Below are 23,677 nucleotides of genomic sequence, written 5' to 3' on the forward strand. Positions count from 1 at the left end.
GCAGCTGGAGAATAAAGGCTAAGGCATCTCCTGCATCCTCGCCCCAGTGATTCACAAGCAGCCACCGCTGCGATCGTGGTTTGGATGCTTTGTGGGGAGCGGTTTCTGCAGAGGGGAGATGCAGCAGCTCGATGCCAGCCGGGGAGGAAGCCCAGGGCCTGCTGTCCCTCACCAGGTCCCGCTTCCCATCTGCCAGGGCCAGCAGGCTGCTGGCTGGGGTTTGTGGGGAAAGCAGTGCAGTGTTGTTCAGCAACACCAGAGGGGACCCGTGCCTTGGGTTTCCCAGGACGGATGGCTTATTTGGTACGTGCGTGGACCGTGCAGTGCATCACAGCTGAGGGGTGCTCCCACCCACTGCCTGGGGTCTTGCGAGGACTCAGGCCAGTGTCCAGACCACCTGCATGCCCTAGGCTGGTTGCATTCATGTTTCCTTCAGTATTTTTTGCATTTGCTGCTGCCTGGGTGACTTGGCAATAGCTTGCAGTAAGAGGGTAAATGCAAGCAGCTCTCAGAGCTCATTCAGAGATGAGGGGAGGGTATTTTATTTTGCTTTGCATTTGGTAAGCTCCCTCGAGCAGGATGGGAGGACTTCTCATGGTCTGGAAATGTCTGCTTTTGACCTTCACCGCTTTTCTTTTCTCTTCTCATGAAGGTGAAAGCCACAGATGCGGATGAAGGCATTAACGGGAGAGTGTGGTACAGGATTGTCAAGGGTAAGTCCAGGTGCCCCTTTGTGCATCGGTACATTTACACTAGGCTCTGGCCAGCTGCACACACAGCCTTTTTGCGCTCTGTCCTTTTGCACTTTGCAGCCCAGAGGAACATTTCCCCCACCCCTGAGCAAAACTTCAGCATTAGGGTTAATTGCCGGAGCATGATTTGTCACTGATGGACACCTAGGTGTCATAGCTCCTGGCTTGATGAGGGCCAAACCCTGCTGACCTGAGCCTGATGTAGCTCACCTGAGCCTGAAGGTGATGGGGGCTCGGGTTTTGCTCAGTAACCTGCCTCTGAGGCAGGCCCCCAGGGAGGGCTCAGTGTGTCGCCAGGACCGACGCAGCGGTGGTGAGCAGCATCCATCTCTCTTCCCCCCCCCCCCCTCAGGAAACGAGCACAACAACTTCCGCATCAATCCTAGCACCGGGCTGGTGATGCGAGGCATGCGGCACCTGGACAGGGAGCAAAACTCCTCTCATGTCCTGGAGGTGGAGGCCTACAACACAGAGCAGGGACCTATGAGGAGCTCCGTGCGGGTAAGGACCTCGCAGCTGCCGAGGGGTGGGCAGCAGGGCTGGGCGGCGGAGCAGTGCTTACAAAATATTTGGGATGCTTCATCAGAGGGCAGTTATTTCCAGCCCTTGCAGGCGTGCAGGAAGTTTGAGAGATCTGGCATGGAAATGCTGACATAAAGTCTCCGGGGGCTGCCTGTGGGTGGAGAAGAACTTGTTGGGGTTTTTTTTTTGTTGTTGGTTTTTCTTTTTTCCCGTGACATTTCAGTGTGATGAGGCTGCTAAGTGGTGCAGCAGTCCTGTTTGCCTGGAGAGATGCGGCTCTGCTGCTGAGAGCTGAGCCTCAGCCTGTTGGAAACCATGTCTAATGGCCAGGCATCTATTTAAATAAGCCAGGACCTAGTGGCAATAATCTTTAGCAGTCATACACCAGCTTCCCACGGTTCCCACAAACCCAGCCCTCTGGTTCCATCTATTTTTAGGCCCACTGAGTTCATGGTGGGCTCTGGCCGAGCATGATGTGCCCGCAGCAGCAACAGCAAGCAGAAAACTAGGAGAAAGAACGTCCCCTGGGGAAAGGGGAGAAAAGGCAGCTTGACCTGCTGAACTTTGAGCAAAATTTCCCAACGAGATATCAGCATTTCTACATTGCAGGATCTCTCACTGCAAGGTTTCCAGCAGGGGATCCCAAAGCATGGAGGAATTAATATACAGACTGTACCTCCCTCTGACCTGGGAAGGACTGAGTCACTGCGACCATGGGGATTTTTTAACTATGATATTAAACTCTGTGTGTTCACTCTCCATCATGTGGTGTTTGTAGTAGAGATAAGATTTCTCCTGTGCAGCAGATGAGTGCTGCGAAGGATATGTGTTTCCCCTTGCAAGTATAAGTAGCTGGAGAGGCTTCGCAAGCCTGCCAGACTCACCCGTGGTTTCTCTGGGGGCTTTTGTAGGTGATCGTCTACGTGGAAGATGTCAACGACGAGGTGCCAGTGTTCACCCAGCGGCAGTACAACCGCCTGGGCTTGCGGGAGACAGCCGGGATAGGGACTTCGGTGGCAGTGGTCCGGGCCACTGACCGAGACACAGGTAGGAAGCTGGGGGTGAGCTTATAGAAACACCCAGTGTGGAGGGAAAGCAGAGAAATCAGCCATTGCACGGATCCTGGCTTGGCTGGGCTGAAATCCCCACGTGGGATGGGCTCTGCTCCGTGGTCGGGATCAGCATTGGTGGCACCTGCCTCTTTGGGATACTTGGTCCAACCGGCACCATGGCTCCTGCTCCTGCCCCAGGGAACGGCGGTCTGGTGAACTACAAAATCCTGTCGGGTGCCGAAGGGAAGTTTGAGATCGATGAGAGCACGGGCCTCATCACAACGATCGAGTACCTGGACTACGAGACCAAAACCAGCTACTTGATGAACGTCTCTGCCACGGACCAAGCACCCCCCAACAACCGGGGCTTCTGCAGCGTGTACGTCAGCCTGCTGAATGAGCTGGATGAGGCCGTGCAGTTCTCCAACAGCAGCTATGAGGCCGTGATCATGGAGAACATCCCCCTGGGCTCTGAGGTGCTCCGTGTCCAGGCCCGATCCATCGACAACCTCAACCAGATCACCTACAAGTTTGACCCCAATACCAATGCCCAGGCACTCTCCCTGTTCAAAATCAACGGGATCACTGTAAGTAGCCACAGCATGGCCCCTCCTGGCTTGGTTGTCTACTGTGGACGTTGGTGTTGGTGGCTGACATAGCTGTTCATCCTTGGCAGGGTGTGATCACAGTCAAAGGCCAGGTGGATCGAGAGAAGGGGGATTTCTACACCTTGACAGTGGTCGCCGATGATGGAGGACCAAAGATTGACTCTACAGTGGTGAGTAGCTTCTACCCACTTCCCCACCATCCTTTGCATGAGCAGAACTGACCTCAGGTCACCTTCCTCTTCCTCTGGCATGGGACAGCATGTCCTAGTTTTCCTCTCTGCTCCAGCCACTGGGGTCTGGAAACCCTGGTTTGGGGGAAACCCTGCATTTGCATAAGCACAAACCAGTGCTTTTAGCTCCTGAATGTCATAGGGTGGGATTTCTCCAAACATAAAAACAAACCTACCCCAAACTGTGGAGTTTGCAGGCCACTTACCAAGCTAAAACGGTTTTGGGGGAGGTAAATTTGAGGACCTTGAAATACTTCGCGGTGGTTTATGTTTAAGAGGGTTATATTTGGCAGTTTCAAAGGCAGCCGAGCAGGGGGGTGATTTGCATTTTTCTGCTGGGGCAGGAGGCATGCCGGGTGCAGGGCGAGCATCGTCCCCGTGCCACGGGCAGGGGCCGCTTGGCTGGCACTACCCAAACTGTGCTGATTTGGGCCAGCTGGAGGAGCGGGACCCCCGGAGGGGGTTTGAAACCAGAGCCTGGCCTGCAGCGATAGGCAGTGCTCTGCATTTCAAGCGCTCTTGTGCCTTGGTGCATCTGTTGCCTCTAAAAAGGATGCTGGATGATAAAGGCAGTGATGCTGCAAGTGCTGCCTGTCCCCACCCATGGGTGCCAGCGGCTGTGCTCTCCACACACTGCGGTGCTCTTGTCTGAGTCTTTCCCAGGGCGAGGGGCAAATCCACCAAGCTTTTCTAGAAAAAAAACGGGATGCACCAACAGGGAAGCCTCCGAATCACCTCAGGGGGGTACCCACAGCCCCCAGCACTGCCATCGTGGGATGTGGGGCCAGCTCACTGCCCCTCGCATGTGTCCACACCTTCTCATCCCCCACTAATTCTTGGTTTTCTGTTTTTTTCTGTTTCCCCCTCTGCTCTCGTCCAACAGAAGGTAAGCATGTCCATCAGGCTGGCATCACCTTGGGGTCAAGGTTCCATGCCAAACTCCGCATCGAGCTGCAGGGGGGGACGGGGACAAAGGTCTCCAGCCCCATCCCACCAGCACCAGCCTCTGTGACACCCCCCGGGAACGTGGTGCCAGCAGAAATCCCCACGCCCAGACCTGGCACTTGGGACAGCAGCTGCTGGATCCATCGCAGCGGCTGAATGGGCTTTCCCCGCTCCTGGCTCTCTGTTTTTAATTCAGCAGCAACAATAACGAAATCAACCCAAGGCACAAACTCACTCCCCAGCTTCCTCCGGAATGTTGTCCCATTCAGCCTGGACACACCTGGGGGCTTGGGGCACCCATAAATAGAGCCCCGGGAACAGAAAGGCTCTTCCTCTCTCATTTCTATGTAGCGTTGCAGCTCTTTGAGTATGAACATGATGAGAACATTTCCTCTGGCTAAATGTGGGCGAGGTAGCCCAGTCCCCAGTCACCTCCACGCTGTGGCAGGGTGCCCCTCCGAGCATCTCCTGCCCAGTCTCCCACTTGCCCATGTGCCTTTTCCCAGGAAGGAGCTCAGGTCTTCTATATTTCCAGTTTGCCCTGGTTTAGTTAAATACAAGCAGCTCTGACTTCTGTGTGTTCATTTAGCTTTAAAGCAAACCCTGACCAACCTCTGGTGCTGTAAACACGGGTGAGATTGCTGCTTGTGAAAAGCTTAGCAAGAAAGGGTCACCCTGCAGCAGCGTGAGTTGCTCTCTGCACAGCTATGTGGAGGATAATAAAACAGAGGATGCTCCATAGAAAAATCCACCACTCGAGAGCTGCAGCAGCCTTGTGCTCTTTCGCCAGCCTCTAAGCATCCCTTTTCCTCCTCATCTGCAGAAAAGGATGTAGCTTCAGCTCCTGGGCCCAAATACATGCACCCATTCCCACGTGGGATAGACAATACTCATGCTGTTGGCACCTCGGGGGGGTGCAGCAGGTCGAGAGTTTGCCAGGAGCGTCAGCGTGGCTGTTGATGCCAGACGGGCAGGGGGCAGGCTCCTGCCCGCTCCCTGCCTGAGCCCCGTGCCATGCCTGCAGGTGACCATCACGGTCTTGGACGAGAACGACAACAGCCCCCAGTTTGACATCACCTCCGACTCCTCTGTGAGCGTGGCAGAGGACAGCGCAGTCGGCAAGCGGGTGGCCGTGGTCCTGGCCCGCGACCCGGATGCAGGCAGCAACGGGCAGGTAGGGAGGCCGGCACAGCGGTTTGGGGCTGCCCACAAGGCTGTGGTGGTGTTTCGCCAAGGCAGAAATGCCTTCATCCGTGTCTTCCCAACCCTTTCCCCTCATCTGCATCCCTGCGAGAGCAAACTCTGGTCGTTGATGCAAGCAGTTTTGGGGATGTTTGTGCAGTGGGTACCGGTGCTTCCTGCTCAAGGTATGCTTGCAGGAGAGGAAAAGCGTTTTCCTTGGGCTGTCTGGGGCAAAGAGCTCTACAGAACACATGTCCAAAGGAGCCCGGCAATCTGAAAACCAGCTGTGGCCCCTCCCGCCATGGGGAACGGCAGCAAAGCTTTGGCAGGCTGAGCAGGAAGCTCTCTGACATTTGTTGTTTTCTTTACTACGCAGACAGATGTTAACGAGGTCCCGTCACCCTTAATACCAAAAATTGCTAGCATCGTAGGAAGGATGTGGACAATACTGGGGTTGGCCCATGGGCCACCCTTTGGGGTGGCTGCAATAAGCCAGCACACCTGTGGACCCCAATATGCTGAACCTTTTAAAATGCTCAGAAACTCCCCGAGGAGATGCTGGGTTTGTTATTGCAGGGTCGCCTTTCTCTTCTTTCTCCTCACAGCACCACATTGCCTGCCCTGTTTTTCTTTCCCTGTGATGTTTCCAGGTGACTTTCTCACTGACGTCAGGGAACATCGGTCGGGCTTTCGAGATCCGTACCACAAACAACACCTACGGCGAGGTGTTCGTGGCACGGCCGCTGGACCGGGAGCTGCTGAATCATTACACCTTACGAGTAAGCACCAAACCACCCTGCTTACCTCTTTGGGCTCTTCCTAGTTTGAGCATCGAGGCTGCCTTCTTGGAGCTGTGAGCTTAAAAATAGCATTTTTTTGAAAATCCATCCCCGACTGCAGATTCAAGCCTCAGACGGTGGTGTGCCTCCCCGGAGGAAGGAACACACTCTGAGAGTGAACATCCTCGACATCAATGACAACCCCCCCATCATCGACAACCCCTTCGGCTACAACGTGAGCGTGAGCGAGGTGAGCACCCAGCCCTGCTCCTCTCCTTCCATCCTCCCCACAGAGCTGTTCTCACCTGCCTTGTGGTCAGACCTCACCTTGGATGATTTAAGTGTTGGTGGCCCCTTGCAAACCTCACCTTGGGTCATTTAAGGGTTGCTGGCCCCTTGCGAACCTGCCCTTGAGGTGATTTAAGGGTTGGTGGGCCCTTGCAAGCCCTCACCTGAGGTGGCCTCCTAGTTTTGGTCTAGGAGAGAGCTCTGCAGGCAACTTAAGCCCCTGAGGCTGCAGGGACCAGCAGGAAGGAGAAGTGGCCACACACCCATGGAAATGCCACCGAAGTGACACAAGAGGCGGCGCGGCGCAGAATAGGAATTGCTTTCAGGAAGCAGCTCGGCAAGAGCTCGATAATTAAGCAATAAAACACAATCAGGCGTGAGGAAGACAACTTATTTCCTGACAGTTTAATTCCTGGACCGGGGGGTTCTCAATTCGATGATGAAAAATGAAATACGAGTAATAGCCAGTGACACTTAGCTGTGAGGAAGTGCTGCTCATGATTAATAGCGTTGCATTAAAGTTATTGCCCTGTTAGAATTTTCTTATCTATTTAATATGTGTTCAGTGCTGGTTGAAGAACAGAATTTCTGTTTTGATTTCCCCTGTAATGGGATTATCCAAAAATAATTAGCCGAGCTCCGAGTCCATTACACAGCCTTCACCTTTGCACACACACTGGTTTTTACACCCTTTCAGGCTGTGCCAGCCTAGAAAGGACTTAATGTGGAGCTTTCTGTGGCAGAAAATCAAACCACTTCATTGCAAAAAATGGGAGATGTTGTAACATAAGGAAAAAGAGGTGCAATTTTGGTGGGCAGCGGCTTTGGCGACTTAATGTCAAATGTCGCCTGTTAGTTTTATGCCATTTCTTTTTGAAAGCTAACGTAGACAATATATTTAATTTCAGAGTTTCAAACCAAAAACAGATCGGAGCACTCAAGCAAAGGGCAGAGCCTTCCATTACCAAGCCTGCGGCTGGTTCTCAGCTGAGCTATCAGTGGCAGGGAGGGTAGCCTTGGTTAATTTTTTGCACAAAGACGCACCTATTAATAAAACATCATTTGCAGTGAGCACTGCAAAAATGGCATCCAGGAGCTGGTGAGGGACAGCAGCCTTCTGCTTGGCTCTGGGTGTTGGGGCAGCGAGTCTGGAGCCTCAAGCACCGCAATGCCAGGAAAAAACCCACTCTATATTGGAATTATATTATTAGTGTTACTAATTACGTATTTTATATGTTATGAAGTGCGTGTGATTTATGCCGTGTATCTCTGCTGCTCACCCCACCGTCTCACCCTGCAGAATGTTGGCGGTGGCACGGCAGTGGCCCAGGTACACGCCACCGACCGGGACATTGGCCTCAACAGCGTCCTCTCCTACTACATCACCCGCGGGAATGAGGACCTGACCTTCCGCATGGACCGTGTCACCGGCGAGATCGCCACCCGGCCCTCCCCACCGGACCGCGAGCGGCAGAGCTTCTATAGCCTGGTGGTCACCGTTGAGGATGAGGGCAACCCCTCCTTGTCGGTGAGCCACCAAAACGTGCTTTTCGCGGGGGAGGATGGAGCTGGGCAGCACTGCGGGAGTTGAGCTTAGCGTTGAGATGTCAAGCATGGAAGGGGTGAAGAGGCACAGGGCGTGATGTTTTGGTGACCCAGCCGTTTGGGTTATGACTCAGGGTCCAGATCTGCTGCATACAGGTTTGATTCAGAGCCTTCTTCGGCTCCTGGTCTTGCACAGCCCTCTCTTGCAGTCATTCGGGGAGCTGCTGCCTCCCGTCCGTAAATGCCAAAAATACTAAGACCATCCCAACGAGCAAGCGTGCTGGTGGCTGCAGTTGTCCTGCTTGCTGGCTCCTGGCGCTCTGAGTCTGAAATGTCTCGGGAGGTTTCTCTCACCCATCTCAGGGCAGGAGGTGGCTGGAGCAGCAGCTGAACCACGGTTCAGCTCACCATGGACCAATGTGTGCTTGCTTTGGTGCTTACAAATGAGATGAGCTCCAGTAATTAGCTCTACAGCCATGGCAGGCCCCACCGTGTGAGATCTGAGCAGCTCCTGAGTCGAGTTGCTGCCATCCGGAGTGCCCTGCCCGCATTGAGAGGGGTCTGGGCACGCGTTTGTGGGCTGATACAAGACCCTGTCCATCATCCTTCAGTCTGGGGAGGCGTCCACCTTGCTTTTTAGCTACCAGCATGTATGAGTGCCCGGCAGGGTAACTGCATTTGCTGCAGCCTGGCTTCTCTCCCTCACACCTTCCCTGCTCCATGATTAGCAAGTCTCTTTATTTGTGCCTTTAAGGAGGACTCTAGTGTGGGAGAGTCAAACAAGCAAATAAGATTCGGGGCATTTTCCAGCCCCGAGTCCCTCCTAACCCCACGGCTCTGCACGGAGGTGTGCAAGTGCCTGCATGCACAAAGCAAGCGCGAATTGTGAGATGGGGAGGCACGACGCTCTGCGTGACACCTTGCCATCCTTCCTCTCCCCCACCTCCACCTTCTATCTCTCACCATCTCGCTGATCTCCTGGCACGGCTCTCGCTGCAAAGCCCTGCTCTACATTTTGAAGAAACAGGTTGCAACCAGCAGTGCAAACTGTGGCTTCCAACTCTCGCTTGAGTCTTTGCGCTTGTAACTCCTCCCTCCTGGGTAGTTCACATGCCTGCTTGTGTACCATCATCTTTTTCTTAAGCCACACCGCCACTGTGGCTTGAATCTAGGCAAGTCTCTTTCTCCAAAAAGAGAGAAGGCAGCTTGGTCTGACTGCAACATCTGATGCTACAGCTGCATCCCCATTGCCCCGGCCCCCTGAGAGCATTGCTGATGCTGGTGGTGAGGAATGCCATGCACCAAGGCAGAAAATCCCATTGCCATGGCAATGCCCCCTTCCCTTCCCGGTGCCGGAGAGGACAAGTGACAGAGCTATCGTGTCACGCTGCCGAAGCGCTGTCCCAGCAGCCTTGCTCGTCCTCGGGGTTTCTGCTGCACAACCACCACGTCCCCAGCACAAGTTATTCCAGCAGCGACGATCAAAATCCCACCACACTGAAGCAAAATAAAGTGGCCAATTACCAGAATTCTGACTGGAGAGAACAGTTACGGCCCTTTGCAGAGCTTGAGGAGACTTAGGTCTTGTGAAAGGCTGTCCTGCCTGTCACTCAGTGACTGCTGGCCTTGTGCCTGGGTGATGAAATGATGCCTGTCACCTACTAGAAACTTTGGTTTCACAAGTCTAGGCTGATGCAATGATGCACAAAAGGGAATTATTGTCCGTAATTCGTACATCCCTCCATGTGCTTCAAGATTTGGCCTTCTGAGTACGGGAGAGGCAGAGGAGACAGCCGGGAGAGGACTTGGAAGTCCTGTGGTGATCTGCGATAACCCGGACAGCAAGGGTGCATGGAAGAGTGGCCATCCCCTTGGGAGCTGGAAATGTAGGGGCAAAGGGTAAAAAAGGAAAGCATTTACCCAAAAAAGCATTGCAGGAAAGAAAACCTTCACAAGCTGGTGAGTTGCAACTAGAGAGTCTTAATGTCCTTGCGTGGGAATTGCAGGAGTCACCTGGGCTCTGCCTGACTTAGGGGCAGCCCTGCAGCTGCACCTCCCCAAGGGCTGGCCCGGCTCTGGAGCCTCTGGGACGGTTCCTGCAGCAGGAGGAAGGATGTTTGCCCAAGGCAGCTGCAGCACCCCCGTGCGCTGGAGCAGGACTCGTCCTGACACCCGCAGACCCGGGCACCGGCAGCTGCAGCGAGGCAGGGTGGATCAGCAAAGCTGCTCCTCACCGCCCAGATGCCTATCTTGCAGCCGCCCCCGTCCAGGGCTGCTTCAGCCCCTGCTTTTTCTATTCCCGCCTGCCTGCTCTGAAACAAGAGTTCAGGTTAAGCACCGCAGCTCCTCGCTGTCCCATCAGCGAAGCCCTGAGTGCTGATGCAGCGGAAAAAAGCCAGCAGCAGAGCACCAGCTCGACGTGCGTTCCCAAGCCATGCGCTTGCAAGAGCTGGCGGCAGCTGGCAAGGTCTGTGAGGGCACGAGCGCCTTGCCGGGTCACCTGCACCATCAGCACCCGCAGCACAGTGCCATCTTCTCCACCAAGTGGTGGGGGCCACGGTGGTGGGGCCCGCAGCACGCTGGGGCTCCGGCTCCAGCATGTGTGGAAGGCTGGGTAGCCACCACCTCTTTCCCCTGAAAGTCTTCAGTTTTCCTTCTGGCCAGCTTTCCAGGTGGGAAATGGTTCCTGATGACACACAGTGCCCTGATGTGCCGCACCGGTGCCTATGGCAGAGAATGTGGCTTCTCAGCTCACCTCTGCCTGCCTACCGCACACGTCTGCTGCATGCGGCATCCCGAAAACTGGAATTCTTGTAGCACAGAGAGAAACCTGTTTCCAGCAAAGCTTTATTTCATCAAAGAGTGCATTCGTTAGGGTTAGGTTAGCAAGCGGAGAGACTCAGAGAGGGTTTCAGAAAGGTTAGGACCAGTGGACAGGCAAATCCCCTACGTGCCTTTCCAGCTGCAGCCACTGGGATGGGGAGAGGGAAGTGCCAGAGGCACCGGGTGAGCTTCCCCAGCAAACCTTGGAAAGGGGCTGAGCCCTGGATGGCAACAAAGCACGAATCCCGTGCTCAGGAAGTTACATCCGCGGTGGGGGCGTTGGCGCTGGCCTCTCCTTTATCCCTCTGCCTGCGCTGGACCATCTTGAAGTTGCTCTTGTTGAAGCCAACACTGGATTAATCAAACCCAGCAGCAGGCCAGGGTGTACCCAACCGACTGCAGAGGCAAACACTGTTTCCTCCAGCCACGTAGTGTGAAAATTCAGCGTGCTGCCTGGGATACTCTGGTATTGCTCAGGTCTGATGCTGTTTTGGTATGACTAATGTTTATGTTTATCTAGTGGCAATTTTTTCCCCACTTTACAACAAAAACAGAAACAAGAGGGGAAAAAAAAACCAAACACGCCCTTTGAGTGTCTACCACAAGGTTTTATCTCCTTGCCAGGGACTGAGTCACACCGGAGCCTGACTCATGGCTTCTTTTGAATAAGCGATGCCAGGGTGCTGCATTTGGATGGAGGATGCTGTAAGGGCACCCGCATCCCCCGGGGTATCACAGGGTCCTCCGGGGTGGCTGAAGGCAGTGGCCCCAGGGGTGGCTGCTCAGGCCGTGCTGGCCCCAGGAGGATGGGGGGAAGCCAGCCGGAGCATTTTCTCACTGCCCACTGTGTGTCGTGCCTCCACCTCTCCGCGGGGGCTCTTGGCCACATCACGGGAACACCCTCCAACACCCTTCAGATGAACTTTCTAATTTACAGACATTAAAAAAAAACAAAACCAAGCAAAACCCATAAATACCATTTTTTTCTTTTAATCTCAAATAGTAATGGAACAAACAGGAAGATGACTTCCCCGATCCCAAGCTGAGGATAAAATTGAAGCAGAAATAAAGCTCCTCCCGATGTGTGTCCAGCAGATAATGTGGCAGCTTCCCAAATCCATGGCTGTGTCAGAAGGCTGGTGGGGAAGGAGGGCTCTGTCAGCAGCAGGGAGCCTCTCCCCTTCCTGTTTTGCAAAGACAAAGGTGACTCTGTTCTGTCTTGTGGTGGACCATCCCTTCCCAAAGAGGATGTGCAGTCAAAGATGCAGAAACAGGTTGATGTTGCAGAGCTTAAACTCCTGGCAATAACTTAAATCCTTGGGGATGTTTGCAGGTGTGGGTTGTTCTTCCTTCTCTGCACCCCCAATTTTCAGCTTAAAAACTGAAATCCAGGCAAGACAAATTCACTTCCAGCCTGAGGGCAGAGCCAGGACAGGAGATGAGGACAGGGCTCCTGCACTCAGCTTCATTTTTTAAGGCATTTCTGCCTGTGGCGATGCTGTCCTCCCGGAGGGGTCTCAGCTGGGTGAGCACGGTGCAGCAGCTGCCTGGCCTCTCCCAGCTTTGTCTGGGGGATGTGGTTTCCTCCGCGGTCTTTAGGCTTTCAAGGAATTTGGTGAGTCGGGAACAGGATCTGGAAAAGGGCAGACCAGGCGTATTAGTCTGGCTTGCAGCTGCGGGGACACACTTTGGGAAGCGGCCAAACTCTGCTTTCATTGACTGCACTGGAAGAAGCAGCCTTGGGTCCTTCCCATCTTCAAAGCCCTGGGACTTGATGTCCCACATAATGCACAGTTTGCAGCCGATATTTAACCCCAACTTTCCCATTCACCCCCCTGGCTGCCTCTTTCCTTCCCATCCCCCCAGCACTGGTCCCCATGGGGGCTCAGCATCACCAGTCACTCACCCAGTGTTGGGAAGAAGCAGTCCCCAGGGCCGGGGGGGGACAAGGGGGTGCCAGGCTCGGAGAGCAGGTGCCGGCCAGACTCAGAGGGCTGCCGGCTGGCCATGTAGGAGAGCTGGGGTCGGGGCCGTGGCTCCGTGCTCACTGAGGGGACTGCCTCGAAGACGGGGTTTTCGATGCCCTGGGGGCTGCTGCAGGAGAGGAGAGGGTGTGAGGGCTGGAGATTCGCATTTTTGTTTCAGGAGCCTTTTTTACCCCCAGGGTTTTGGCTAAGCACTGCGAACAACCAAGCAGGGCAGGGAGCAGGTTCAGGTGGTGGCACCTCGGCTGAGAGCAAGCGGGGAGCCTGCTGCAGCAGGGGAAGCTTAGGCAAAAGGCACCATGGTTTAGAGCTCTCCTAGGGCGTGGGGAGACACATACCCTTGGCACAGGCAAAAAGAAAGGAGGCACTTCCCACTCGGAGAGAGGGAAGAGAAACAGCAGCTGCCCAGAAAGGGACAGGACCCTGGGCGTGGGTGCTGCCAGCATCCCCGTCACTCTGCCTGCGAGGATAGGCTCCAGCTTTAAGAGGAGGGGAGGAGAGGACAAGACCATTGAGGGGTCTGGGATGAGGGTAGAGGCGGTGTGAGGAGGTCAGGGAGAGCTGGAAGCACGTGAATTTCCTCACCTCTCCATTCTGACGAGCTCATGGGCACCTGCCAAAGACAAAACAGTTGGTGTGCGCACTGGCAGCGTGATGCCCAATGTCAAACCCAGACCCACTGCCAGCACTTTTCTGGTGTCTCATCCACATCCAATTCCTCCTCTTCCTCTGCATTCCGCCCTCCCTTTCTCCCTTCTTCAGCATCAGCCTCTTCTTTGCTCCCAAACCTCCCTTTCCACATCCCTGCTGCCTGCAGCCTCCTGCCTTGCTTACTCCCCAGCCCAACCTCCTCCCAGATTGAAACTGCAGGCTCCAAAGAAGGGGAAGGAGGCGATTCCACCAGCACAAGGCAAGGCGAGGCACAGCTGTGGTGCCTGGGCTGCAGCCTGGCCCTGCTCGTCCCTGGATGCTCCCACAACCTGCCCAGGACGCCTTCCCGGGGCAAAGCACCACCCTGGTGTTCGGCTGCCCCTGCATTTGTCTGAGCAGGACCCTGTTATTTATTTCCTCATCCCCTTTGCCATAGCCGCAGCAGATCCCACAGCTCGGGTGTGCCAGGTGGCTGCACAGTGAATATCCGCAGCTGAGCTGCACAAGTTTTGGCCCAGGCCATACCGATGGAAAGCACCTGGTGGAAATAACCTGTAGCTAGCTGATCTGGCTTATTTTCCCTTCCAATGCCAGTAACAAACAGCGCTTCTCTGGAGAGACCCCAGAAGCAAGTCCCTCCGAGTTTTGCCTTCCCTCTTGGGTTAAATAGCATCCAGGTGATGCTTTGCGGCACAGGGGAGGAGCTGCACCCCAGCCATGGCAAAATGGACGCACGAAGGCATGCATCCAGTCTTTTTGGCCAAGGGTGGATATCAAAAGTGCAGTTCCTGTTCTCGTGGCTGGCATCATGCCCGCTGCTGCTGCAAAACCACTTCTCCAAAGGATGTGCTCAGAGCCACGCAGCTGCCCACCGAGCTCAGTGAGAGAAACCGCAGGGCCCCTGGCTTCCCCAAGGCCTGATGAAATGGCTCTGCCGGTCAAGGTATTGCCCCTTTCTGCTTAATTACTGAAATCCCTGGGAGCAGAGTGCAGGCAGGAGCCGGCAGCTGGCTGCACCTCGGCGCTGCCTGGTTTTCTAGGGCTGGGGCAGTGGGGAGAGAGGTGGCCTGCTGCAGTCCTATTGCCATAGAAATGTAAGCGGTCTTTTTAAAGATGGGGGAGCAAAAGCATGAATAATGCTTTTTCAATCACTCCGGAGGCAAAAGTGCTATTTTGGCTGTGTGGTGGAGAGAGGGATGAGTATACGAGCCTGCTCCCACAGCAGATGGGGAGGAAAGGACTCAGCGGGGAGGGGGCCTGGCAGCATCTTTGCAGCCTGAGTGCCCCCAGCACGCTCCCGGGGTGCCTTGCAGGCGTCGCAGGTCTCTCTCCTACTCCTCACCGCAGCCTGCAGGCATGCCCAGCCCTTCCAAGGACTGCTTTGCAGGAGACACCTGGCACGGACCTCACTTTGAGCTACCTTACATGGTGCCTGTGGGACTCAGGGCAGCCAAACCCACTGACCCCAGCGGGACACGTTCCATCCCATAAAGGCCAAGCTAACGCAGCCCGGGAGAAGAGATGGGTGTCCCCGCTGGCGGCTGGCGAGGGGAGGGTACATACGTCTGCTGCTGACCGCTTGTCTCTGCTTGTAAATCAGGAGCAAGATGAGGGGCAGGCAGAGGATGCCCACAATGCAGGCACCTGTCGCCAGAGCGGCAGCCGTGATATCTGCAACAGAAGAGGACAGAGCTGGAGCTGGCAGTGGGGAGGGTTTGCTTTGTGTTTCCTTGGTTTCCTCAAGCCATAGCAGAAGCGTGTGGCAACACCGGCATTGCCCCATGCCTGATGCGACATGACTCCTGCACACACGGGTGGTCTGCTCTTAGTGGGATTCACGCTGGGATGCATTGCTAGTTGTGGAGATAAGCTCTGAGACATCAGTTTAGGACCTTGACCAAAGTCCTTCATTGCTGGAGGACACCCCAAGGTCTGTCTTTGGTCTTCAAGACCTGAGGAGAGAAGCAGGGCCCTGATAAAGCCCTTGAAGTCAGCAGAAAGGCTTCCCAGAAGGGCTGGCAGCTTTTGTGCACATCTGTGGCCACCAAGGTCCATGTGGGACGGCTTGCAGCAGGGTCGAGGGCTGCCTAAATCAAGGGCAGATTCAGCTCAAGCCCTCCTCTCCTGCACATCTGTTTGGGGAAGCAGCCTCTTTCTCTGGGTATGTTTGCAGGGGAGCGATTTTTTTTTTCCCCTTTTTTGCCCAGCAGGACAGGGCATCCCAGCGTCTGGGACTGAGGGTTTGAGGCAGAAAGCACTACTCATGGGGAGGATGGTGCAGTTTCCTATGGCTGGGCTGGCCTCAACAGTGCTGCAAACCAATTTTAGCAAAATCTGCCCGTTTAGCAGCCAGCAAATGGGCGTAGACAGTGACCCACGGAGAGTCCCCCTGCATAGCAAAGTGTGGGCACCTGCAGCATCTAGACACATCACCGGGGGAGCCTCATGTTGTCTGAGCACTCAAGCAAGATCTGGGTTTCCCCTGCTAGAGCATCTCTGCTCAGGGAGGGGTGGCATGGCTTGGGATGGCGGCAGGGTGTTGCAAGATGTTCCTGTGACTCTTTACCTTTCTGTCCCTTCCCATCTACTCTGGCAGCAGCTGCTAAATCCCCAATTGCTTTTTTTTTTGGGGGGGGAGGGTTCAGATGCTTTATAACTATGAGGTGAATGATCTCCACAGGCTTCAGGACAGTCACGTCGGGTGCCATGGAAACACAGGCCAAAGGAGGCTCTCCTTAGCCTGAGGACGTGCCTGTCAGATGCACCCCATGGGGACAGCCTTGGAAATCACCCTCCCAACACCTGTCTGTGCAGTTGCATCTGGACACTGGTGTGTCCATAGCAAGTGGCCAACCCTAGTGAAATACACAGGCCAGGACGGCGAGCAGTGTAATGGAAGAGGGTTTTTTTTCCCTTTACCTTTGCTGATGGCAGTGTGAAACGTGCAGTTTTGAAGCCCTCCTCTGCCTGCGGAGGAGAAGAGAAAAGCGTGTTAGATCTCAGGGGATTCACTCAGGTACCACAGAGCTCCCACACCTGCTAGCTGCGCTTGCCTTTGCTCACCAGTACTGAGAAAATTCAACCAAAGCAAGAGTTTAATCCTGGGACTTATGCCGAGATTCCTGCTGCAAGACCCCTTTTCCCTGGCAGGGCCTGTCCCTGGCCATGCAGGCTGGTGGATTTTTTTGGTCTAAAAGTATCTATCCTAATGTTGTAAGTCAAGGGCAGAGGATGCATCCTCCTCCAGCTCACGCCTCCCCGGGCAGCTGTCTCTGCTGGGCTGTTGCCCCGAGGTTATCTACTAGCCCGGTGACCCAAGCAACCCCTGCAGCCCTTACACTCGGCCTTGCCCACCAGCCAGCTCCTTTTATTTTGAGGTTTGTTTTCCTCTCTTAGAGAAAGAGGTTGAGGAAGATCAGTGAAACTATGTAGCACAGATTTTATTACATTCCAGCCTCTTGATTTATTTTTTCTGGGTTTTTTTTTTTTGTTTTGTTTTTGTTTTTTTTTAAATGTTCCAGCGCTCTCTGGCCCTGAGTCAAACCTTCAACATCTGCTGCTCTTTGACTCTTGCAGCATGGCTTGGGCTTTCAGCAACAGCATGCCCTGGCTCCCCAGCCTCAATGCTGCACCCCAGCATCGCCTACCAGCCCTTACCTGCCACCTTGCCCTGATGCGCCCCAGCACGGGCGCGGGACTGGCAGGGGCTCCCCTTGCCCCCCTCACCTTGCTGGATTTGCAGCTCCACGAAGCCATGGGCGACCTGCACGGTGTGGGGCTTGCCGTGCTCCCGCTTGGCCTCCACAGCGTAGCAGCAGTAATTCCCACTGTCCTGCAGTGTCAGGTTCATCACCACAATGTGAAAGGCACCGTGGTGGTCAGGGACAAATTCCACCCCGTGATGGCTGGCTTGCCCCGCAAGAGGGGATTTTTGGGTGCCGTTGCCCGGCAGCTCGTGGTGCCTGCCTGCGTCATGGTGCAGCTCCTTCTCCGTAATGTTGCGGATGTGCTTCTTCTCCGAGCAGCTCTGGTCGCCGTTGCTGCTGAAGTACCAGGTTTTGTAGAGGAGGTCGTGGCGGTCGGCGAGGGGACCGCTGATCCGGCAGGTCAGGGTGACGTTCTGGCCCTCGGGACAGACGCAGAGCGAGTACGGGGTGGTAATCAGCAAAGCTGCTGGCCCTCCTGCCAGGGAGAAGGCACAGCGGCTGGGTCAGACCCTACGGCCCTGGGTTTACCCTGAGTTTATAGCAATATGGGGATCCCTCCCCAAACAAGCACCGCAAACCCCACCACTGGTGTTGGCAGGGGGATGGTTAGGGGTTACGGAGAGCATTCATCCTGCAGGCAGAGGGAGAAAAGCCGTCACCCGTGCCCTTAGGGCAGGAAAAACTCATGAGCTCCCCATATCCCAAGGGCAGGGAGATTGGAAGTGCAGCGTGAGCCCTTCGCTTGCTCTATAGCGGCATCCCAGCAGGGCTGGGAGCACAACTTCACCTTAGAAACAAGCCCTGGAGGAGAGGCATGCTTTAAATATAGCTATGCATCAGCTTTTAATAGCAGCAGGGAGGCAGAAGTTTGCCCAGGGCTGGAAGAGCTGGCAGAGCAGGGCAGCATGGGGCAGGGAGGTAGGGGTCTGCCCCAGACGCCTGCTTATGGGGCATCAGACCACTGCAAAGCAGGGCAGCAGGAGGCTACAGCTTGCAAATGAGGAAATACAAGTGGCGCTGAGCCAGCTGCAAATAAAAAGGAGATTAAAAAAAAAGCTAGGAGGAGCCTGTGCCCCCCCCCACCCCCCCACCCCCCCACCCCACGAGATCAGGCGGGGCGTGGGTCCCACCCTGCTTGTTTTTCAGCCTTTGGGGAGAAGAAGGGGGAACTGGCCAACGCCGACTGCGAGGAGCTGCTTGAAAATGAAAACAATTTTCAGAAAGAAATCCCTAACTGCTGCCGATTGCAAAACATGTAATGGGAAGCCTGGCAGAGGTGCAGGAGCGTGTCGGGGGGGCGGGATGGAGGGAAGCAGAGGAGCGTACCGCAGTGTTACTGGTCCCGTCTCAGCATGCCGGTGGAGGGTACCGGTGGGCAAGGGGAGCTGTGCACGAGGGGAGAGAAAAGAGCAAATATGGGCGAGTCTTTGGTGCTTTGGCCCCACCACCACTTTGTGTTTGCAGAATTGCAAACATCACCTTTGAAAGCTGAAGAAAAAGCAGATCCTGGGTTCTTTTTCTTTAAATTATTGAAAAAAAGGGAGGTTCCTGGGAGTGCTTTGCAACAGAGAAGATGGTATGATACGAGATGTTCTTGTATTTTGGTAACATCCTGTTGTGCCATTAGCTCCACCACTGTTTCACTTTGAGGTTTTTCGCTTGCTATATAGGGCAGGCGTCAATCACAGGTGAGGTGTGCTGTGCTGCCCGCAAGCCATCCAGCGGGCGAGAGGCTCCCCGTTGCCAGGCCTCCCGGAGAGCATCCTCCTCTGGGCAGGGTCACCACCCTGACACAGAGCTCCACTTGAGAGAGTGAAAGTGAAAATGTCACCCATGCCTTCCACCCCTCATGGTTATTTATGGTTTTTAGGATGCTGGTGATCTCCAAGCCCTGTAAAAACAGCCATGAAGCCCCCAAGTCCCAGCAGCCTGCCTGAGGGTGCTTTGCAGGGAGAGGAGGGTTTCGGGAGGGGATCTGCCCCTTCGGACCCGCCCTCCCCACCCTACCCCCCCCCCCCGGCCCTGGTCTGCAGCACATGGTATCAAGGAGTCCCACAGAGCTGGGGATGGCGTGACCTTTGCTGAACCGCTCCGGCTGATCACTCCGGTCTCCTGCAGGCGCCTCAGCCTGCTCTCCACGGCGCGTGAAGCAGCGCATCCCCGGGGCTGCTCTGGGGCAGAGGTTTGCATGGCCTGAGCTCAACGCTGCCCTGTTCCTGCTTGTTTTCAAGCCCTGGCTGGTCCCCATCCTTGGGTGCTGCTGGGGCCGGGATGCCTGGCCAGGCTGGCTGGGGTTTGTCACACGGTGGAGCAGGTCCCCCACCTCCTTGTCAGCGTTCCAAGCACAAAAGGCACCTCAGATGTGCTTCTCGATACCTGCTGCAACAGGAAGTGCCCCATTCACATTGCGGGTCCCCTGGGAGCCAGCAGAGGGGAAGCCAGGGCTCTATTGGAGGAAGCTACACTTCCAACACCTTGCAAAAGTATCTACGGGAGTCTTTGTTTTACACATACGCACACGCACACAAATAAAATGGGGCTGTCCCGCTCATCCCCGCACAGTTTGCAAAGCTGTGCCTTACTAAGCCATCCAGCCTCCACCTCCGGGGCTTGATGGGAACCGTCTGGATGGAAAGTCAACACAGCCCACGCTTTCGGCAGCAGCACCCAGCCACAGGGAGGGGCAGAGAGTACCACGTGTGCAAAGCCTTCAGCATTGCCAACTTCTCTTCTTTCTCCTGAGCAGAGGAAGCCTCCCAAAAGCCATCGAGTGGAAGAGAAAACAGCTAGAGAGGAGAGATGGCAAGGCATGACATGCCCCATAGCAGCTCCAGGGAGGTTGTTCCCTCCCCAAGATGTAACCAGGTTTTAAAGCCATGCTAGGTGCCAGATGGTGCCAGGAAGACATGTCTTCTGTCAGCATCTTTACACTAAAACTCGTGGATCTTAATCTCCCTCGGGTGCTGTGAGCTTCTTCCATGCCAGGTTTGGCTCCATCCCATCCCGGTCGGCCCATTCCCTTTGAAGTCAGCGCCGCTGGCAAATGCCAGATAACACCAGATGCCTGTCTCCGCGCGTCTCTGGCTGAGAGAGCCTGGACCCATCAAGGTCCGAGCTGAGAGCTGTCGTCTTGTCACCATCTGGTAAAGACAGAGCAGGCCTCAGGCAGGTGCCAAAAGTGCCCCTCTTCCTCTTTGGCACCTCGTTATCTTAGTCTCCAACCCGCGGCGTTGCACTGGTGTGAAACAGAGCCCAGTGCAGCACTGCTGCATCCCCGGTGCCGGCACCACTGCCTAGCCTGAAGCCTGGGAGCTCTCCTTGCAGAGAAAATGAAATGCAAAAAAACACCAATGCTAAGGAGCCTCTGTTGCTTTTCCAACCAACAACTTAAATAAAACAGGATTTCGTGCCAAATTCTGGGCTGGTGACCAAAAGCCTCTCCTGGCTCCTTCTCCTAATTTTGGTTCCTCGCTCTGGCAAGCAGGTGTTTGATTTACACTCCTGTGACTTACAAAGTGATTTCCACATCATGCCACCTCTTCCCACTCCAGGAAAATCTGGGTGGGATGGCTGCAGCCTTTGGAGAGGCTCACCAGCTGCAGAGGAGTGCCGGAGCAAGGAACCAGGCTTTAATTCCTCTTCTAGGAGCTTTTGTAGCAGCCTCACATGAAAGTGCTGCAAGTGCCATCGTCACTGTGCTGTCATTACGCTTCAGAGTTATCAGCCAGGTGAGATGTGCGGGGGCATCAGTACCTCAGCACAAGTACTTACGGCAGGAAAATAAAGAGGAGAGAAGAAACTTACTGAGGATGCCAGCGATGCCCGTGTTAACAGCCCTCGTCTCCCGCACCCTGAGGAGCCAAATGACCTCTCAGCCGCAGGGCTGCTCCCCGGGTACCCATCATTCAGGCCGTGGGGAGAGCAGCCTGTTGCTGCTGCACCTGCCAGAGTGACCTGTCTTGCTCTTCTTCCAGCACAGCCTGGCTTGGGGACAGGGTCACAGCATGGGGTTTGCACTTGGGATGCAATTTTGGAAGGCCCAGCTCAGCTGCCATCACTTGCATGGAAAGGAGCCGCTTCCCCATCCACCTAGATGCCAGTGTCCCCAAACTGCGTAGGAGCTGGATGTCTCCAAGACCTCTACTTCTCCATCAAGCCCTGCTAAAATTAGTCAGGGGGTCAGAAAGTTTTGGCAGGCACATGGTTGCACGAAGCTCAGTTCCTCTGGCACCAGGCTCATGTTGACCGTCGGCATCCAAGCTCGTTGCACCACAGAAGGCTTGATGGTCAGTCCCAGCACACCAGATACGTAAATGAAATAATCTAAAGCCTCATGGAGCTGCTGGGAATCTCTCCCTGATGCCAAGAGGCACGAGTGAGAAGCAAAGCACGCTTCAGTCGGCACCAGCCTTGCTGTTCCAGAGGAAGGAGGAGAAAGGACCCCGTGCCCCTTTGCAGGGCAGCATCATTTCTTCCTGGGGAATACGCCAGCAGAAATCCTGGAGGCAGTTGTTTTGCTATCCCGGGACAGAGGGAGAAGCCAAGGCTGACAGGGTGCTCATCCTCCGCCCGCTCGCAGCAGGGAGTGAACACGGTCCTTCCCAGCTTCGTTCTCTTACCCTTCATTGACAGACGAACTGTGGTTTTAATTGCCACCGCCCCTGTTTCACCACCTGGCCCCAGGGCCCCGGTATGGAAACACTGCCTGCCAGGGCTGGTGCAGAGTCAGGCGTGAAGCAACCCCCCCCCCCCAAGCATTCCCCCGCCATGCTGGCGAGCAGCTGGCGAGCTTCCAGCGCTGGGAAGCACTCGCTCAGGGGAAGGGAAACTCAGCAGCCGCACACGGTGGTTCTGGCCCGGCTGGCTGCCCACCCGGAGAAGCTGCCTGGCACATCCCAGCAATTACGATGGAGCGGAGCATCCTTAGAGAGGGCATCGTACAAACCGCCTCCCTCCACTCCCCTGGGGCTGATGAAAGGCTCCTTTCACTCTTGCACGGCCAGGGCAAAGTGCCGTGCTGGAACAGGGCAGCTTTTCCAGCTCAGGATCCTTGGTGGGGGGCTGGCAGGGACAGGGGGTGCTGCTTTCCTTCCACACACATGAAATCAAAGCGAAGGAGGAAGGAGGAAAACCCAATCCCAGAGTTTTAAAAAGGCAGCTCCCCGTGGCCTCTTCCCCCCAACACAACCAGCATCACATGAAATGCTGACTTGATCCCCCACACACACTCTGAAATGACAGGGTAAGAAAGCAAATAATCCCTGAAATGCCCCAAATTCCTCATGCCGAGGCACAGCCCTGGGCTGGGCAGACGTGGTGCCCCGGCGAAGCGAGTTTCTCTGCGCTGGGAGGAGAGGAAAGCGAGCGGGAGCTTACCGTGGGAAGCGAGCAGGCAGAAGATGGCCAGCAGCAGCCCGGGCCCGGGGGACGTCACCTCCATTGCGGCTGGGGCGGCCGGGGGGTGCTCGCCTCGCCGGAGCCACCCGTACACTCTGAGCAGCCCCGCAGCGGCAGCCGGACTTGCATACACAGGAAATTTCATTGAGATATTGCATGCAGCATTGGAGAGAACTGAGAGCACCCCCAGGAGGTGAGATGTGGCAGGGAGCTGCGGGTGGCTTGGGGGGGGGCGCGGCAGCACCCCCACAGGGCACCCACGGATGGATGACACTTCAGTCCCCACCCGTTTGGGCAGCAGCGCGTGCATCTGCTCGGTTTTTTCCCCTTACAGCATCTCAGGGTGTAGCTTAGAGCAAGCAGGTCCCCCTGCATGCGTTTTCAGGGTGCACAGGAGGTAGCTGAGGAGGATGCTCGCTGTGCCAGGGGAGCTGTAGGTGCTCAGCCATAAGGAGCTAGGTGCTGGTCCCCATACTTTCCCAGGTGGGAGCTGATCCCCTGGGCCCAACATCCAGCTTGCTTGATTAAAGCGCACTTTCCTTGTAATTATTGTTTTTCCTGTGTTTGTGAGGATTAAGTGGGCAGAAACCCTCCTGGGATGAACAGGAGGCAGGTACAGGGAAGCGTAATTCAAAGCGGTGCCAACTCAGGGAAGGGAATGGAGCTTTCCCCAAAACAAGGGGAGCAAAGCATCCACCCCCTCTCCCCGGCCCCCCAGAAGGCCTATTTGCACAGGGCGGGGAGCCTTACTCTGCCCTCAAATCGCAAAGCAGCACCACTGGCCGACCCACGTAACTCCTGGAGCTTCACTCAAATTCAAAAGGCATTGACAAAATCTCCAGCCACCTCGTTTCAAACAGTGCAGGCAGGCACCTGCTCCCTGGAAAGTGGAGCCCGTAGACACGTGGAGGTTTGCAAACCACAGGAACATTTGCTGCTAACCTGCTCTGAATTTGGAGCATGCAGTGAGACAGAAAAGTAGCTAATTATGTGTGGCTTTGTGGTTTTTACAGCAAACATGTCTGTGATGTTCTTGTCAAAAATATAACTCTTCTCTGGCAGGAAGAAATTTGTTGCTGGCAGAAGGTGTAGACACAAAGTCCAGAGACTCCAAGAAAATGGTTTATCTGTCCCGAGCCCCCATCTCTGAGCTGAGCCCTTAGGCGGGGTCGCACACTCTTGTCACCTCCCCATCCCCAGGTGTGCCCCAT

At 55.3% G+C, this 23,677-nt stretch overlaps 2 protein-coding genes across 2 annotated transcripts in view; one reads left to right on the forward strand and one right to left on the reverse strand.

The window, feature by feature from the left end:
* Nucleotides 1–23,677, forward strand: part of CDH23 (cadherin related 23) — a 204,658-nt gene that overhangs the window by 161,409 nt on the left and 19,572 nt on the right. The window contains exons 27-35 of the mRNA XM_075109417.1: nt 653–713; nt 1,105–1,253; nt 2,186–2,321; nt 2,525–2,913; nt 3,003–3,104; nt 5,134–5,283; nt 5,942–6,070; nt 6,192–6,320; nt 7,659–7,886. Coding sequence (XP_074965518.1) covers nt 653–713; nt 1,105–1,253; nt 2,186–2,321; nt 2,525–2,913; nt 3,003–3,104; nt 5,134–5,283; nt 5,942–6,070; nt 6,192–6,320; nt 7,659–7,886 — 1,473 coding nt within the window. The remainder of the gene's footprint in view (nt 1–652; nt 714–1,104; nt 1,254–2,185; nt 2,322–2,524; nt 2,914–3,002; nt 3,105–5,133; nt 5,284–5,941; nt 6,071–6,191; nt 6,321–7,658; nt 7,887–23,677) is intronic.
* VSIR (V-set immunoregulatory receptor) lies at nt 11,701–22,610 on the reverse strand. Its single transcript, XM_075109418.1, has 7 exons — nt 22,446–22,610; nt 17,089–17,544; nt 16,282–16,329; nt 14,926–15,033; nt 13,297–13,324; nt 12,633–12,820; nt 11,701–12,359 (listed from the first exon to the last, which is right to left on the reverse strand). The coding sequence occupies exons 1-7, from the start codon at nt 22,507–22,509 to the stop codon at nt 12,322–12,324; spliced, it is 930 nt and encodes a 309-aa protein (XP_074965519.1). The 5' UTR covers nt 22,510–22,610; the 3' UTR covers nt 11,701–12,321.

The sequence above is a fragment of the Phalacrocorax aristotelis genome, chromosome 14 (assembly GCF_949628215.1).
Source record: "Phalacrocorax aristotelis chromosome 14, bGulAri2.1, whole genome shotgun sequence".
NCBI lineage: Eukaryota > Metazoa > Chordata > Aves > Suliformes > Phalacrocoracidae > Phalacrocorax > Phalacrocorax aristotelis.

Bases quoted from the DNA above. Each gene is read 5' to 3' on its own strand.
- VSIR (XM_075109418.1), bottom strand. From the start codon at position 22,509: ATGGAGGTGACGTCCCCCGGGCCCGGGCTGCTGCTGGCCATCTTCTGC. The intron at 15,034-16,281 runs GTAAAGGGAAAA...CTTCTGTTGCAG, and splicing joins TCACACTGCCATCAGCAAAG to ATATCACGGCTGCCGCTCTG. The intron at 13,325-14,925 runs GTATGTACCCTC...TGTCTTTGGCAG, and splicing joins ACAAGCGGTCAGCAGCAGAC to GTGCCCATGAGCTCGTCAGA.